Source organism: Pelophylax lessonae (genome assembly GCF_965119305.1).
Source record: "Pelophylax lessonae genome assembly, chromosome: 9".
NCBI lineage: Eukaryota > Metazoa > Chordata > Amphibia > Anura > Ranidae > Pelophylax > Pelophylax lessonae.
In genome coordinates this window covers 241,184,567-241,202,003 of record NC_138776.1, presented here as the reverse complement: position 1 = coordinate 241,202,003, position 17,437 = coordinate 241,184,567, and the positions used below count along the sequence as shown (strand labels likewise).

The 17,437-nt window shown below is 56.3% G+C and overlaps 2 protein-coding genes across 2 annotated transcripts in view; one reads left to right on the top strand and one right to left on the bottom strand.

Annotated features, from left to right (window-relative positions):
* FTSJ3 (FtsJ RNA 2'-O-methyltransferase 3) overlaps positions 1–17,437 on the bottom strand; it is a 177,047-nt gene that overhangs the window by 102,122 nt on the left and 57,488 nt on the right. The window lies entirely within an intron of this gene.
* TMX2 (thioredoxin related transmembrane protein 2) overlaps positions 10,910–17,437 on the top strand; it is a 37,806-nt gene continuing 31,278 nt past the window's right edge. Inside the window, exon 1 of the mRNA XM_082266754.1 lies at positions 10,910–11,150. Within this exon, the coding sequence (XP_082122880.1) occupies positions 10,962–11,150 (189 nt within the window). The 5' untranslated portion in view covers positions 10,910–10,961. The remainder of the gene's footprint in view (positions 11,151–17,437) is intronic.

The window sequence follows — 17,437 nt, the reverse complement described above, 5'->3', positions numbered from 1 at the left end:
TCTCCCCCCCCATATCCCCGTCATTGGAGGTCAGTCTCCCCCCCCCATATCCCAGTCATTGGAGGTCAGTCTCCCCCCCCCATATCCCCGTCATTGGAGGTCAGTCTCCCCCCCCCCATATCCCAGTCATTGGAGGTCAGTCTCCCCCCATAGCCCCGTCATTGGAGGTCAGTCTCCCCCCCCCCCCCCATATCCCCGTCATTGGAGGTCAGTCTCCCCCCCACCATATCCCCCTCATTGGAGGTCAGTCTCCCCCCCCCCATATCCCAGTCATTGGAGGTCAGTCTCCCCCCCATATCCCAGTCATTGGAGGTCAGTCTCCCCCCCATATCCCAGTCATTGGAGGTCAGTCTCCCCCCCCATAGCCCCCCCATTGGAGGTCGGTCTCCCCCCCCCCCATATCCCAGTCATTGGAGGTCAGTCTCCCCCCCATAGCCCCATCATTGGAGGTCAGTCTCCCCCCCATAGCCCCATCATTGGAGGTCAGTCTCCCCCCCATAGCCCCGTCATTGAAGGTCAGTCTCCGCCCCCATAGCCCCGTCATTGGAGGTCAGTCTCCCCCCCCCATATCCCAGTCATTGGAGGTCGGTCCCCCCCCCATATCCCAGTCATTGGAGGTCGGTCTCCCCCCCCCCCATCCCCCCATGTCCCAGTCATTGGAGGTCAGTCTCCCCCCCCCCCCTATTCCCAGTCATTGGAGGTCAGTCTCCCCCCCATATCCCAGTCATTGGAGGTCAGTCTCCCCCCCCATAGCCCCGTTATTGGAGGTCAGTCTTCCCCCCCATAGCCCCGTTATTGGAGGTCAGTCTTCCCCCCCATAGCCCCGTCATTGGAGGTCAGTCTCCCCCCCCATAGCCCCGTCATTGGAGGTCAGTCTCCCCCCCCCATAGCCCCGTCATTGGAGGTCAGTCTCCGCCCCCATAGCCCCGTCATTGGAGGTCAGTCTCCGCCCCCATAGCCCCGTCATTGGAGGTCAGTCTCTCCCCCCCATATCCCAGTCATTGGAGGTCGGTCTCCCCCCCCCCCCCCATATCCCAGTCATTGGAGGTCAGTCTCCCCCCCCCCCATATCCCAATCATTGGAGGTCAGTCTCCCCCCCATATCCCAATCATTGGAGGTCAGTCTCCCCCCCATATCCCAGTCATTGGAGGTCAGTCTCCCCCCCATATCCCAGTCATTGGAGGTCAGTCTCCCCCCCATATCCCAGTCATTGGAGGTCAGTCTCCCCCCCCCATATCCCCGTCATTGGAGGTCAGTCTCCCCCCCATATCCCCCTCATTGGAGGTCAGTCTCCCCCCATAGCCCCGTCATTAGAGGTCAGTCTCCCCCCCATTGGAGGTCAGTCTCCCCCCCATATCCCCCCCATTGGAGGTCAGTCTCCCCCCATATCCCCCCCATTGGAGGTCAGTCTCCCCCCCATATCCCCCCCATTGGAGGTCAGTCTCCCCCCCATATCCCCCCCATTGGAGGTCAGTCTCCCCCCCCCATATCCCCCTCATTGGAGGTCAGTCTCTCCCCCCCCATATCCCCCTCATTCGAGGTCAGTCTCCCCCCCCCATATCCCCCTCATTGGAGGTCAGTCTCCCCCCCCCATATCCCCCTCATTGGAGGTCAGTCTCCCACCCCATAGCCCCCTCATTGGAGGTCAGTCTCCCCCCCATATCCCCCTCATTGGAGGTCAGTCCACCCCCCCCATATCTCCATCATTGGAGGTCAGTCCCCCCCCCCCCATATCCCAGTCATTGGAGGTCAGTCTCCCCCCCCCCAATTCCCCATCATTGGAGGTCAGTCTCCCCCCATAGCCCCGTCATTGGAGGTCAGTCTCCCCCCATAGCCCCCCCATTGGAGGTCAGTCTCCCCCCCCCATTGGAGGTCAGTCTCCCCCCCCCATTGGAGGTCAGTCTCCCCCCCCATTGGAGGTCAGTCTCCCCCCCATAGCCCCGTCATTGGAGGTCAGTCTCCCCCCCATAGACCCGTCATTGGAGGTCAGTCTCCCCCCCATATCCCAGTCATTGGAGGTCAGTCTCCCCCCCCCCCATAGCCCCATCATTGGAGGTCAGTCTCCCCCCCCCATATCCCCGTCATTGGAGGTCAGTCTCCCCCCCCCATATCCCAGTCATTGGAGGTCAGTCTCCCCCCCCATAGCCCCGTCATTGGAGGTCAGTCTCCCCCCATAGCCCCCCCATTGGAGGTCAGTCTCCCCCCCCATTGGAGGTCAGTCTCCCCCCCCATTGGAGGTCAGTCTCCCCCCCATATCCCAGTCATTGGAGGTCAGTCTCCCCCCCCCCCATATCCCAATCATTGGAGGTCAGTCTCCCCCCCATATCCCAATCATTGGAGGTCAGTCTCCCCCCCATATCCCAGTCATTGGAGGTCAGTCTCCCCCCCATATCCCAGTCATTGGAGGTCAGTCTCCCCCCCCCATATCCCCGTCATTGGAGGTCAGTCTCCCCCCCATATCCCCCTCATTGGAGGTCAGTCTCCCCCCATAGCCCCGTCATTAGAGGTCAGTCTCCCCCCCATTGGAGGTCAGTCTCCCCCCCATATCCCCCCCATTGGAGGTCAGTCTCCCCCCATATCCCCCCCATTGGAGGTCAGTCTCCCCCCCATATCCCCCCCATTGGAGGTCAGTCTCCCCCCCATATCCCCCCCATTGGAGGTCAGTCTCCCCCCCCCATATCCCCCTCATTGGAGGTCAGTCTCCCCCCCCCCCATATCCCCCTCATTCGAGGTCAGTCTCCCCCCCCCATATCCCCCTCATTGGAGGTCAGTCTCCCCCCCCCATATCCCCCTCATTGGAGGTCAGTCTCCCCCCCCATAGCCCCCTCATTGGAGGTCAGTCTCCCCCCCCATATCCCCCTCATTGGAGGTCAGTCCACCCCCCCCATATCCCCATCATTGGAGGTCAGTCCACCCCCCCCATATCCCCATCATTGGAGGTCAGTCCCCCCCCCCCCCATATCCCAGTCATTGGAGGTCAGTCTCCCCCCCATATCCCCGTCATTGGAGGTCAGTCTCCCCCCATAGCCCCGTCATTGGAGGTCAGTCTCCCCCCATAGCCCCCCCATTGGAGGTCAGTCTCCCCCCCCCATTGGAGGTCAGTCTCCCCCCCCCCATTGGAGGTCAGTCTCCCCCCCCCCATTGGAGGTCAGTCTCCCCCCCCATTGGAGGTCAGTCTCCCCCCCATAGCCCCGTCATTGGAGGTCAGTCTCCCCCCCATAGACCCGTCATTGGAGGTCAGTCTCCCCCCCATATCCCAGTCATTGGAGGTCAGTCTCCCCCCCCCCCCATAGCCCCATCATTGGAGGTCAGTCTCCCCCCCCCATATCCCCGTCATTGGAGGTCAGTCTCCCCCCCCCATATCCCAGTCATTGGAGGTCAGTCTCCCCCCCCATAGCCCCATCATTGGAGGTCAGTCTCCCCCCATAGCCCCCCCATTGGAGGTCAGTCTCCCCCCCCATTGGAGGTCAGTCTCCCCCCCCATTGGAGGTCAGTCTCCCCCCCATATCCCAGTCATTGGAGGTCAGTCTCCTCCCCATAGCCCCGTCATTGGAGGTCAGTCTCCCCCCCCATAGCCCCATCATTGGAGGTCAGTCTCCTCCCCATAGCCCCGTCATTGGAGGTCAGTCTCCCCCCCCATAGCCCCGTCATTGGAGGTCAGTCTCCTCCCCATAGCCCCGTCATTGGAGGTCAGTCTCCCCCCCCATATCCCCGTCATTGGAGGTCAGTCTCCCCCCATAGCCCCGTCATTGGAGGTCAGTCTCCCCCCATAGCCCCCCCATTGGAGGTCAGTCTCCCCCCCCCATTGGAGGTCAGTCTCCCCCCCCCCCCATTGGAGGTCAGTCTCCCCCCCCCCCATTGGAGGTCAGTCTCCCCCCCATAGCCCCGTCATTGGAGGTCAGTCTCCCCCCCCCCCCCATATCCCCGTCATTGGAGGTCAGTCTCCCCCCCCCCCATAGCCCCATCATTGGAGGTCAGTCTCCCCCCCATATCCCAGTCATTGGAGGTCAGTCTCCCCCCCCCCCATAGCCCCATCATTGGAGGTCAGTCTCCCCCCCCATATCCCCGTCATTGGAGGTCAGTCTCCCCCCCCCATATCCCAGTCATTGGAGGTCAGTCTCCCCCCCCCCATATCCCAGTCATTGGAGGTCAGTCTCCCCCCCCCATATCCCAGTCATTGGAGGTCAGTCTCCCCCCCCATAGCCCCGTCATTGGAGGTCAGTCTCCCCCCCCATAGCCCCCCCATTGGAGGTCAGTCTCCCCCCCATATCCCCGTCATTGGAGGTCAGTCTCCCCCCATAGCCCCGTCATTGGAGGTCAGTCTCCTCCCCATAGCCCCGTCATTGGAGGTCAGTCTCCCCCCCCCATATCCCCGTCATTGGAGGTCAGTCTCCCCCCCCCATATCCCCGTCATTGGAGGTCAGTCTCCCCCCCCCATATCCCCCTCATTGGAGGTCAGTCTCCCCCCATAGCCCCGTCATTAGAGGTCAGTCTCCCCCCATTGGAGGTCAGTCTCCCCCCCATATCCCCCCCATTGGAGGTCAGTCTCCCCCCATATCCCCCCCATTGGAGGTCAGTCTCCCCCCCATATCCCCCCCATTGGAGGTCAGTCTCCCCCCCATATCCCCCCCATTGGAGGTCAGTCTCCCCCCCCCATATCCCCCTCATTGGAGGTCAGTCTCCCCCCCCCCCATATCCTCCTCATTGGAGGTCAGTCTCCCCCCCCCCCCCATATCCCCCTCATTGGAGGTCAGTCTCCCCCCCCCATATCCCCCTCATTGGAGGTCAGTCTCCCCCCCCATAGCCCCCTCATTGGAGGTCAGTCTCCCCCCCATATCCCCCTCATTGGAGGTCAGTCCACCCCCCCCATATCCCCATCATTGGAGGTCAGTCCCCCCCCCCCCATATCCCAGTCATTGGAGGTCAGTCTCCCCCCCCCCCAATTCCCCGTCATTGGAGGTCAGTCTCCCCCCCCATATCCCCGTCATTGGAGGTCAGTCTCCCCCCATAGCCCCGTCATTGGAGGTCAGTCTCCCCCCATAGCCCCCCCATTGGAGGTCAGTCTCCCCCCCCCATTGGAGGTCAGTCTCCCCCCCCCCATTGGAGGTCAGTCTCCCCCCCCCCATTGGAGGTCAGTCTCCCCCCCCCCATTGGAGGTCAGTCTCCCCCCCCCCATTGGAGGTCAGTCTCCCCCCCCCATTGGAGGTCAGTCTCCCCCCCATAGCCCCGTCATTGGAGGTCAGTCTCCCCCCCATAGCCCCGTCATTGGAGGTCAGTCTCCCCCCCATAGACCCGTCATTGGAGGTCAGTCTCCCCCCCCCATATCCCCGTCATTGGAGGTCAGTCTCCCCCCCCCATATCCCAGTCATTGGAGGTCAGTCTCCCCCCCCATAGCCCCGTCATTGGAGGTCAGTCTCCCCCCATAGCCCCCCCATTGGAGGTCAGTCTCCCCCCCCATTGGAGGTCAGTCTCCCCCCCCATTGGAGGTCAGTCTCCCCCCCATATCCCAGTCATTGGAGGTCAGTCTCCTCCCCATAGCCCCGTCATTGGAGGTCAGTCTCCCCCCCCATAGCCCCATCATTGGAGGTCAGTCTCCTCCCCATAGCCCCGTCATTGGAGGTCAGTCTCCCCCCCCATAGCCCCGTCATTGGAGGTCAGTCTCCTCCCCATAGCCCCGTCATTGGAGGTCAGTCTCCCCCCCCATATCCCCGTCATTGGAGGTCAGTCTCCCCCCATAGCCCCGTCATTGGAGGTCAGTCTCCCCCCATAGCCCCCCCATTGGAGGTCAGTCTCCCCCCCCCATTGGAGGTCAGTCTCCCCCCCCCCCCATTGGAGGTCAGTCTCCCCCCCCCCCCATTGGAGGTCAGTCTCCCCCCCATAGCCCCGTCATTGGAGGTCAGTCTCCCCCCCCCCATATCCCCGTCATTGGAGGTCAGTCTCCCCCCCCCCCATAGCCCCATCATTGGAGGTCAGTCTCCCCCCCATATCCCAGTCATTGGAGGTCAGTCTCCCCCCCCCCATAGCCCCATCATTGGAGGTCAGTCTCCCCCCCCCATATCCCCGTCATTGGAGGTCAGTCTCCCCCCCCCCATATCCCAGTCATTGGAGGTCAGTCTCCCCCCCCCCATATCCCAGTCATTGGAGGTCAGTCTCCCCCCCCCCATATCCCAGTCATTGGAGGTCAGTCTCCCCCCCCCATATCCCAGTCATTGGAGGTCAGTCTCCCCCCCCATAGCCCCGTCATTGGAGGTCAGTCTCCCCCCCCATAGCCCCCCCATTGGAGGTCAGTCTCCCCCCCCATATCCCCGTCATTGGAGGTCAGTCTCCCCCCATAGCCCCGTCATTGGAGGTCAGTCTCCTCCCCATAGCCCCGTCATTGGAGGTCAGTCTCCCCCCCCATATCCCCGTCATTGGAGGTCAGTCTCCCCCCCATAGCCCCGTCATTGGAGGTCAGTCTCCCCCCCCATTGGAGGTCAGTCTCCCCCCCCCATATCCCCGTCATTGGAGGTCAGTCTCCCCCCATAGCCCCGTCATTGGAGGTCAGTCTCCTCCCCATAGCCCCGTCATTGGAGGTCAGTCTCCCCCCCCCCCCATATCCCCGTCATTGGAGGTCAGTCTCCCCCCCCCCCATAGCCCCATCATTGGAGGTCAGTCTCCCCCCCATATCCCAGTCATTGGAGGTCAGTCTCCCCCCCCCCCATAGCCCCATCATTGGAGGTCAGTCTCCCCCCCCCCCCATAGCCCCGTCATTGGAGGTCAGTCTCCCCCCCCCATATCCCAGTCATTGGAGGTCAGTCTCCCCCCCCATAGCCCCGTCATTGGAGGTCAGTCTCCCCCCCCATATCCCCGTCATTGGAGGTCAGTCTCCCCCCCATATCCCAGTCATTGGAGGTCAGTCTCCCCCCCCCCCCCATAGCCCCGTCATTGGAGGTCAGTCTCCCCCCCCATATCCCCGTCATTGGAGGTCAGTCTCCCCCCATAGCCCCGTCATTGGAGGTCAGTCTCCTCCCCCATAGCCCCGTCATTGGAGGTCAGTCTCCCCCCCCCCCCATATCCCCGTCATTGGAGGTCAGTCTCCCCCCCCCCATATCCCCGTCATTGGAGGTCAGTCTCCCCCCCATAGCCCCGTCATTGGAGGTCAGTCTCCCCCCCCATTGGAGGTCAGTCTCCCCCCCCCATATCCCCGTCATTGGAGGTCAGTCTCCCCCCCCATATCCCCCCCATTGGAGGTCAGTCTCCCCCCCATATCCCCCCCATTGGAGGTCAGTCTCCCCCCCCCATATCCCCCTCATTGGAGGTCAGTCTCCCCCCCCCCCCATATCCTCCTCATTGGAGGTCAGTCTCCCCCCCCCCCCCATATCCCCCTCATTGGAGGTCAGTCTCCCCCCCCCATATCCCCCTCATTGGAGGTCAGTCTCCCCCCCCATAGCCCCCTCATTGGAGGTCAGTCTCCCCCCCATATCCCCCTCATTGGAGGTCAGTCCCACCCCCCCCATATCCCCATCATTGGAGGTCAGTCCCCCCCCCCCCCATATCCCAGTCATTGGAGGTCAGTCTCCCCCCCCCCCCAATTCCCCGTCATTGGAGGTCAGTCTCCCCCCCCATATCCCCCGTCATTGGAGGTCAGTCTCCCCCCATAGCCCCGTCATTGGAGGTCAGTCTCCCCCCATAGCCCCCCATTGGAGGTCAGTCTCCCCCCCCCATTGGAGGTCAGTCTCCCCCCCCCCCATTGGAGGTCAGTCTCCCCCCCCCATTGGAGGTCAGTCTCCCCCCCCCATTGGAGGTCAGTCTCCCCCCCCCCATTGGAGGTCAGTCTCCCCCCCCATTGGAGGTCAGTCTCCCCCCCATAGCCCCGTCATTGGAGGTCAGTCTCCCCCCCATAGCCCCGTCATTGGAGGTCAGTCTCCCCCCCATAGACCCGTCATTGGAGGTCAGTCTCCCCCCCATAGACCCGTCATTGGAGGTCAGTCTCCCCCCCCCATATCCCCGTCATTGGAGGTCAGTCTCCCCCCCCCATATCCCAGTCATTGGAGGTCAGTCTCCCCCCCCATAGCCCCGTCATTGGAGGTCAGTCTCCCCCCATAGCCCCCCCATTGGAGGTCAGTCTCCCCCCCCATTGGAGGTCAGTCTCCCCCCCCATTGGAGGTCAGTCTCCCCCCCCATATCCCAGTCATTGGAGGTCAGTCTCCTCCCCATAGCCCCGTCATTGGAGGTCAGTCTCCCCCCCATAGCCCCATCATTGGAGGTCAGTGTCCTCCCCATAGCCCCGTCATTGGAGGTCAGTCTCCCCCCCCATAGCCCCGTCATTGGAGGTCAGTCTCCTCCCCATAGCCCCGTCATTGGAGGTCAGTCTCCCCCCCCATATCCCCGTCATTGGAGGTCAGTCTCCCCCCATAGCCCCGTCATTGGAGGTCAGTCTCCCCCCATAGCCCCCCCATTGGAGGTCAGTCTCCCCCCCCCATTGGAGGTCAGTCTCCCCCCCCCCCCATTGGAGGTCAGTCTCCCCCCCCCCCATTGGAGGTCAGTCTCCCCCCCATAGCCCCGTCATTGGAGGTCAGTCTCCCCCCCCCCCATATCCCCGTCATTGGAGGTCAGTCTCCCCCCCCCCCATAGCCCCATCATTGGAGGTCAGTCTCCCCCCCATATCCCAGTCATTGGAGGTCAGTCTCCCCCCCCCCATAGCCCCATCATTGGAGGTCAGTCTCCCCCCCCCATATCCCCGTCATTGGAGGTCAGTCTCCCCCCCCCCATATCCCAGTCATTGGAGGTCAGTCTCCCCCCCCCCATATCCCAGTCATTGGAGGTCAGTCTCCCCCCCCCCCCATATCCCAGTCATTGGAGGTCAGTCTCCCCCCCCCATATCCCAGTCATTGGAGGTCAGGTCTCCCCCCCCATAGCCCCGTCATTGGAGGTCAGTCTCCCCCCCCATAGCCCCCCCATTGGAGGTCAGTCTCCCCCCCCATATCCCCGTCATTGGAGGTCAGTCTCCCCCCATAGCCCCGTCATTGGAGGTCAGTCTCCTCCCCATAGCCCCGTCATTGGAGGTCAGTCTCCCCCCCCCCATAGCCCCGTCATTGGAGGTCAGTCTCCCCCCCATAGCCCCGTCATTGGAGGTCAGTCTCCCCCCCCATTGGAGGTCAGTCTCCCCCCCCATATCCCCGTCATTGGAGGTCAGTCTCCCCCCATAGCCCCGTCATTGGAGGTCAGTCTCCTCCCCATAGCCCCGTCATTGGAGGTCAGTCTCCCCCCCCCCCCATATCCCCGTCATTGGAGGTCAGTCTCCCCCCCCCCCATAGCCCCATCATTGGAGGTCAGTCTCCCCCCCATATCCCAGTCATTGGAGGTCAGTCTCCCCCCCCCCCCATAGCCCCATCATTGGAGGTCAGTCTCCCCCCCCCCATAGCCCCGTCATTGGAGGTCAGTCTCCCCCCCCCATATCCCAGTCATTGGAGGTCAGTCTCCCCCCCCATAGCCCCGTCATTGGAGGTCAGTCTCCCCCCCCATATCCCCGTCATTGGAGGTCAGTCTCCCCCCCATATCCCAGTCATTGGAGGTCAGTCTCCCCCCCCCCCCATAGCCCCGTCATTGGAGGTCAGTCTCCCCCCCCATATCCCCGTCATTGGAGGTCAGTCTCCCCCCATAGCCCCGTCATTGGAGGTCAGTCTCCTCCCCATAGCCCCGTCATTGGAGGTCAGTCTCCCCCCCCCCCCATATCCCCGTCATTGGAGGTCAGTCTCCCCCCCCCCATATCCCCGTCATTGGAGGTCAGTCTCCCCCCCATAGCCCCGTCATTGGAGGTCAGTCTCCCCCCCCATTGGAGGTCAGTCTCCCCCCCCCATATCCCCGTCATTGGAGGTCAGTCTCCCCCCCATAGCCCCGTCATTGGAGGTCAGTCTCCCCCCCCATTGGAGGTCAGTCTCCCCCCCCCATATCCCCGTCATTGGAGGTCAGTCTCCCCCCCATAGCCCCCCCATTGGAGGTCAGTCTCCCCCCCCCCATAGGAGGTCAGTCTCCCCCCCCATAGCCCCCCCATTGGAGGTCAGTCTCCCCCCCCCATAGGAGGTCAGTCTCCCCCCCCATAGCCCCCCCATTGGAGGTCAGTCTCCCCCCATAGCCCCCCCATTGGAGGTCAGTCTCCCCCCCATATCCCCCTCATTGGAGGTCAGTCTCCCCCCCGCACTCACCGGGCAGCTCTTTGAGCAGATAGAAGGGTCCGGAGCTCCTCCTGGCCGCCTCTTCCCCTCCAGGGACGGCGGAGGAGAGGGTTGGTGGAGGAGGAAGCGGAGGGGACGGACGGGTTGGGAGGCCCGGACACTGACAGAGGCTTCCCCGGTGTGAAGCCGCCAGGAACCACCGGCGGGGCCCCCGGGGGACCGGTCGGGAGGGAAGGTGGCGGCTCTGAAGGGACGAAGAGCGACGAGAAGGGCTCCATGATCTCGCCCGACTAGCCAACCAATCACATATCTCCTCCTTCCTTTCGCCACCCAATGGGAATCCATGGCTAAAACCAGCCCTCTTCCAGAGTAGCTGCCAATGATTGGCTCATCGGATAGATGATATGGGGATTCTCACGTGGTTCCTACTAACCACCAATAGGAAGGTAAAACTAAAAACCCACCTCCTAGCCTAGCACCTGTCACTGATTTGTTTACAGTGCTAGTGAGGCGGGACATCTACAAACGCTGTCCAATCACTAATGACGTCTGCGACATCAGCCCAGTGATTGGCTCTACGCTGAACCCGGCTTGCTCTGGGGGCCGGAGAAGGGGGGCGGATCTAAGTGTTGCCCTCTGATGACCCTGGCTGGCGGTGACGAATTTGCCTTTTCTGATCTGTATTGGACAGTCCATACGTGAAGGGGCGTGGCTTTGTGGTGTGCCCGCTCTGATTGGGCGGAGTCCGGCATTGATGATTGGTCGGGGAGGGGGCTGTTCGTTCTTGCAGGCAGTGAATAGCTGACCATGGCGGTGATCGCTCCTCTGCTGGCTCTCATCTATGGGGCGCCCGGCCTATGGCGATGGGTGTCCCAGCCCTACTACCTCCTATCGGCGCTGCTCTCCTTCTCCTTCCTCCTCATCAGGAAGATTCCTCCGGTGTGCACGGCGCTGCCCAGCCAGAGGGAGGACGGCAACCCCTGTGACTTTGACTGGGTGAGCGGGGATACGAGGGGAGGGGGGGAAGCGCGGGGGCGGTCCTTGGGGGAAGAGGCGGGGCTGAGGCTCCGCACTTACAGCGCGCTAGGAAAGCGGCTCTACCTCCGGATATCATCCCACACCTCCACCTCGCTCCATACAAGGTCACATTGTACACCTAGGAGGTTGGCAATAAAGTTTTGTTGATCAGACACCCCAAAATCTGTCACCGGGGAGATGGAGATCTGTAGGCCTTTCCTCTACAAATGGGGGGGAGGGGGCGATGCACTGATATATTGGCCACCTGACAATAGGAATAATGGCATGCTGTGTCATGTTAACTTTAATACAAGATCGCGTCCCCAATTAACTGTAATACAAGATCGTGTCCCCAATTAACTTTAATACAAGATCGTGTCTCCCCCATTGACTTCAGTGCAAGATCGTGTCCCACTGACTTTGATGCAAGATTGCGTCCCCCCCTCCAATTGACTTCAATGCATGATCGTGTTCCCCCCCCATTGACTTCAATGCATGATCGTGTTCCCCCCCCCATTGACTTCAATGCATGATCGTGTCCCCCCCCCCCCCATTGACATCAATGCATGATCGTGTCCCCCCCCCCCATTGACTTCAATGCATGATCGTGTTCCCCCCCCCATTGACTTCAATGCATGATCGTGTTCCCCCCCCCCCCCATTGACTTCAATGCATGATCGTGTTCCCCCCCCCATTGACTTCAATGCATGATCGTGTTCCCCCCCCCATTGACTTCAATGCATGATCGTGTTCCCCCCCCCCCCCATTGACTTCAATGCATGATCGTGTTCCCCCCCCATTGACTTCAATGCAAGATCTTGCCCCCCCCCCCCATTGACTTCAATGCATGATCGTGTTCCCCCCCCCCCATTGACTTCAATGCATGATCGTGTTCCCCCCCCCCATTGACTTCAATGCATGATCGTGTTCCCCCCCCCCCCATTGACTTCAATGCATGATCGTGTTCCCCCCCCCATTGACTTCAATGCATGATCGTGTTCCCCCCCCCCCCATTGACTTCAATGCATGATCGTGTTCCCCCCCCCCCCCCATTGACTTCAATGCATGATCGTGTTCCCCCCCCCATTGACTTCAATGCATGATCGTGCCCCCTCCCCAATTGACTTCAATGCAAGATCTTGCCCCCCCCCCAATTGACTTCAATGCAAGATCGTGTCCCACTGACTTTAGTGCAAGATTGCGTCCCCCCCAATTGACTTTAGTGCAAGAAACGTGTCCTGTTGACTTCAGTGCCAGAATGCATCCCCCCCATTGACTTCAATGCATGATCGTGTCCCCCCCCATTGACTTCAATGCATGATCGTGTCCCCCCCCCCCCCCATTGACTTCAATGCATGATCGTGCCCCCCCAGTTGACTTCAATGCAAGATCGTGCCCCCCCCCCCCCCAATTGACTTCAATGCAAGATCGTGTCCCGCTGACTTTAGTGCAAGATTGCGTCCCCCCAATTGACTTTAGTGCAAGATTGCGTCCCCCCTCCCCTCAATTGACTTCAATGCAAGATCGTGTCCCGCTGACTTTAGTGCAAGATTGCGTCCCCCCCAATTGACTTTAGTGCAAGATTGCGTCCCCCCTCCCCCCAATTGACTTTAGTGCAAGATTGCGTCCCCCCTCCCCCCAATTGACTTTAGTGCAAGATTGCGTCCCCCCTCCCCCCAATTGACTTTAGTGCAAGATTGCGTCCCCCCAATTGATTTCAATGCAAGAAACTCATCCCGTTGACTTCAGGCTAAGTTCACATGTAGGCTTTTTTGGGGCGTTTGTTAATAGCAAAGCCAAGATGTGAACGTAGCCTCAAAGTCAGAGATGGTGTGTATATTGTGTATTTGTTTTTTTTTTGTTGTTTTTATTTAGGTATTCCAGCCTATAGGAGAGATGTGGGGTCTTTTAGACCTCCGATCTTTCCATAGAGGACCTGTCGTGTCCGTTTCCTGTTACAAGGGATGTTTACGTTCCTTCTAATAGGGGAAAAAAGTGATCAAATAAAAATTGTAAAAATAAACAAAAAAGTAAATAAATGAAAGCGCCCCCCTGTCGCCTCGTGCCGCGCCCCCCTGTCGCCTCGTGCCGCGCCCCCCTGTCGCCTCGTGCCGCGCCCCCCTGTCGCCTCGTGCCGCGCCCCCCTGTCGCCTCGTGCCGCGCCCCCCTGTCGCCTCGTGCCGCGCCCCCCTGTCGCCTCGTGCCGCGCCCCCCTGTCGCCTCGTGCCGCGCCCCCCTGTCGCCTCGTGCCGCGCCCCCCTGTCGCCTCGTGCCGCGCCCCCCTGTCGCCTCGTGCCGCGCCCCCCTGTCGCCTCGTGCCGAGCCCCCCTGTCCCCTCGTGCCGAGCCCCCCTGTCCCCTCGGGCCGCGCCCCCCTGTCCCCTCGTGCATACGTAGGTCTCGTCTGCATTGGTAAACACACATGTGAGGTATTGATGCGAACGTTAGAGGGAGAGCAATAATTCTATGGCCCAAGACCTCCTCTGTCACTCTAAACTAAAAAATTTTAAAGCATCGCCTGCGGAGATTTTTAAGTACTGAAGTTTGGCACCATTCTAAGTGTGGCCAATTTTAAAGCGTGACATGTTGGGTATCTATTTACTCGGCATAACATCTTTTTTTTACATTATACAAAAATATTGGGTTAACTTTGCTGTTTTGTGTGTGTGGTTTTTTTTGTTTTTTTTTTTTTTTTTTTTTAAAAACAGTTTGGGAAATTGCTGTGCAAATACCGTGTGACATAAAAAATTGCAATGACCGCCATTTTATTCTCAAGGGTCTCTGCTTAAAAAAAAAAAAAACGTTCAAAAAATTGCTGCGCAAATACCGTGTGACATAAAAAATTGCAATGACCGCCATTTTATTCTCAAGGGTCTCTGCAAAAAAAAAAGAAAAAAAATTGAAAAATTGCTCGGCAAATACAGTGTAACATAAATTGCAATGACCGCCATTTTATTCTCAAGGGTCTCTGCTTAAAAAAAAAAAAAAAAAAATGTTCAAAAAATTGCTGCGCAAATACCGTGTGACATAAAAAATTGCAATGACCACCATTTTATTCTCAAGGGTCTCTGCTAAATAAATAAAAAAAAAAAGCGTTTGAAAAATTGCTCTGCAAATACTGTGTGACAAAAAATTGCAATGACCGCCATTTTATTCTCAAGGGTCTCCGCTAAATAAATAAAAAAAAAAAAAAAAGCGTTTGAAAAATTGCTATGCAAATACTGTGTGACATAAAAAATTGCAATGACCGCCATTTTATTCTCAAGGGTCTCTGCTAAAAAAAAAAAAAAAAAAATGTTCAAAAAATTGCTGCACAAATACCGTGTGACATAAAAAATTGCAATGACCGCCATTTTATTCTCAAGGGTCTCCGCTTTTTTTTTTTTTTTAGTATTTTCAGAAATTGCTGCACAAATACTATGTGACCTAAAAAATTGCAATGACCGCTATTTTATTCTCTAGTATGGAAGCGGTTAATCAAGCTGGCCATGGCCAGTAATGCTGGGGGGGGGGGCATTTCTCACCATTATAAAGCATGGAGACATGGATTGATGGGGGAGTTTGCTTTGAATAATAAAAATGTATTAAATATTGATTTGTGGTGCTCAGAGGCCGTGTAGTTCCGCTTTTAGGAAGGAGTTACTACAATATTTTTTATTTAAGCTGGCAGCATAACCGCTGTCCTGGGTCTCATTTTTCGTGAAGCGTCCAACTAAATTATTAATTTTTTTTTTTTTTTTTTTCTTAACAAGGTACAATGATGGAGATATCCTCTAACCACTTGCGAACCGCCCCATGCAGATTTACTGCGGCAGGGCGGCTCAGCTGCGCAAAATCACGCAGATCGAGTTGATTATGTGCACGCGGTGCGCCGCCGGAGCCGCGCTCCCGCTATGATTAGACACAGCGGGAGGCAGACCGCGGGAGGAGCGGGGCTCAATCACCACTGGCCTCCCGTGATCTTCAGCTAGACTGACAGGAGAGCCTTCTGGAATGTAAACAATGCAAGACGGCTCTCCTGTCAGAGAGGCAGGGAAAGATCGTGTGATTCAGCAAAGCTGCATCACCAATCTCTCTCTGCCTCTGTTCAATCCTCACACTTATGCCCCGTACACACGTGCAGATTGTCGGCCGAAAATGTTCGGCCGCCGAACGATCGGCCGATTTTCGGCTTGTTAGTATGATGCTTCCGACAGCGCACTTTCAGCCGAAAAGAATCTGTCATGCAAGCAGTAAAATTTTCGTATGCCGACACCAGAGCGGCCGATTGTTCGCCAGTCAGTACAGAATTCGGCCGACAGACAGCAGATTTGCAAGACTGGGCATGCTCAGAAAAGAAAAAACACACGGAAAGTGAACCATCACATGACATCACTTCTGCAGTCGGCGGACAAAATTCGTGTGCAGTCTTTTGCACTTTTCAACAGACACCGACAGCCCGGGGACAAAAGACGGCCGATCGTTCGGCCGACGATCTGCACGTGTGTACGGGGCATTAGAAAGCACACATAGGGAACATTTAACCCCTTGATCACCCCTAGTGTTAACCCCTTCCCTGCCAGTGTCATTGATACAGGAACAGTGCATATTATTTAGCACTGATCACTGTATTGGGGTCACTGGTCCCCAAAAAGTTTCACTTAGTGTAAAATTTGTCGGCCGCAATGTCGCAGTCCCGATAAAAATCGCTGATCGCCGCTATTACTAGTAAAAAAAAATAATAATAATAAAGTCCAAAAATCTATCCCATAGTTTTGTAAACACTGTTTTGCGCAAACCAATTATTATACACTTTTTGAGATATATATATATATATATATATATATATATATATATAAATTTTTTTTTTTTACCAAAATATGTAGCAAAATACAAATTAGCCTAAACTGATAAAAAAAAAAAAATTTGATTATTTTTTCAAAATTGTCGCTCCCCCTTTTTTTTTTTTTTTTCTTTTTTTTTTTTATAGCGCAAAAACTACAAATCGCAGAGGTGATCAAATGCCACCAAAATAAATCTCTGTTTCGGGGGGGAAGGAGATCCGTTTTATTTGGGTACAGCGTCGCACGGCCGCAAAATTGTCCGTTAAAGTAACGCAGTGCCGAATCGCAAAATATGGCAAATCTTCCAGTCCAGAAGTGGTAAAAGCCTCACAAATACACCAAACCGATTGTATTAGGAATAACTGACGATGCGGCTGTAGAGTTCCCAGACTACGGCCCCCCCTCATCTCACTTTGTTGTTTCAGACTGGTATCGGGATCTGGTGTTTCTGGTTTATTTCCTGATTGAACCAGTTAAAGGGAGCCACTCGTGTCTTTTTATGGTCTTCAGGTTTTTACGGGTTGGGTATAGAAAGTAATTTCAGTATGAATGGAACAAGTAAGCTTTTGATGTATGGGAGACCTTAGATGGAGGGACTCCTGCACATTGTCCCTCTACTCTCCCATAACCTCTTGAAGACCGGGCCAATTCTGACACTTTTTTTTTTTTTTTTTTTTTTTTAACATTTAAATATCTGTATTTTTAAAAAAATTACTTAGAACCCCCCCCCCCCCCAATAAACAAATAAATATATATATATATATATATATATATTATAATATATATATTGGGGGGGTTCTAAAGTTTATTTATAAAATATATATATATATATATATATATATATATATATATATATATATATATATATATATATATATATATTATAAATAAACATTTCTCTAGGACCTCTGCTCAGATATTAAAAATAAAAAAGAATTCTAAGCAGAGGCCCTGTAGCTGGGGTCTCAAACTGGCAGCCTTCTAGCGGTTGCGGAACTACAAGTCCCATCATGCCTCTGCCTATGGGAGTCATGCTTGCAACTGTCAGCCTTGCAATTCCTCATGGGAATTGTAGTTCTGCAACAGCTGGAGGGCATCCAGTTTGAGACCCCCTGCCCTAGAGAATAAAATGGTGGGCACTGCAATTTTTAATTTTTTTCATATCACACGGTATTTGCGCAGAAGTTTTTCTAATGCAATTTAAAAAAAAAAAACTTTAATGACTTTTGAATGCACAAAAACATTCTAATACTGAATTGTTTGGTAAAATCTAAAAGATGATAGTAAATAGATACCGAACATTTCACTCTTTCACAAATTGCGCGTGCTTGTGGAATGGTGACAAAACGACAGTATTTAAAAATCAATCCGAGGATTTGCTTTTGACAGTAATGGCCAGGAAACTAAACAGTGAAACCGGAAGTGACCAAAATACTCGTCGCTT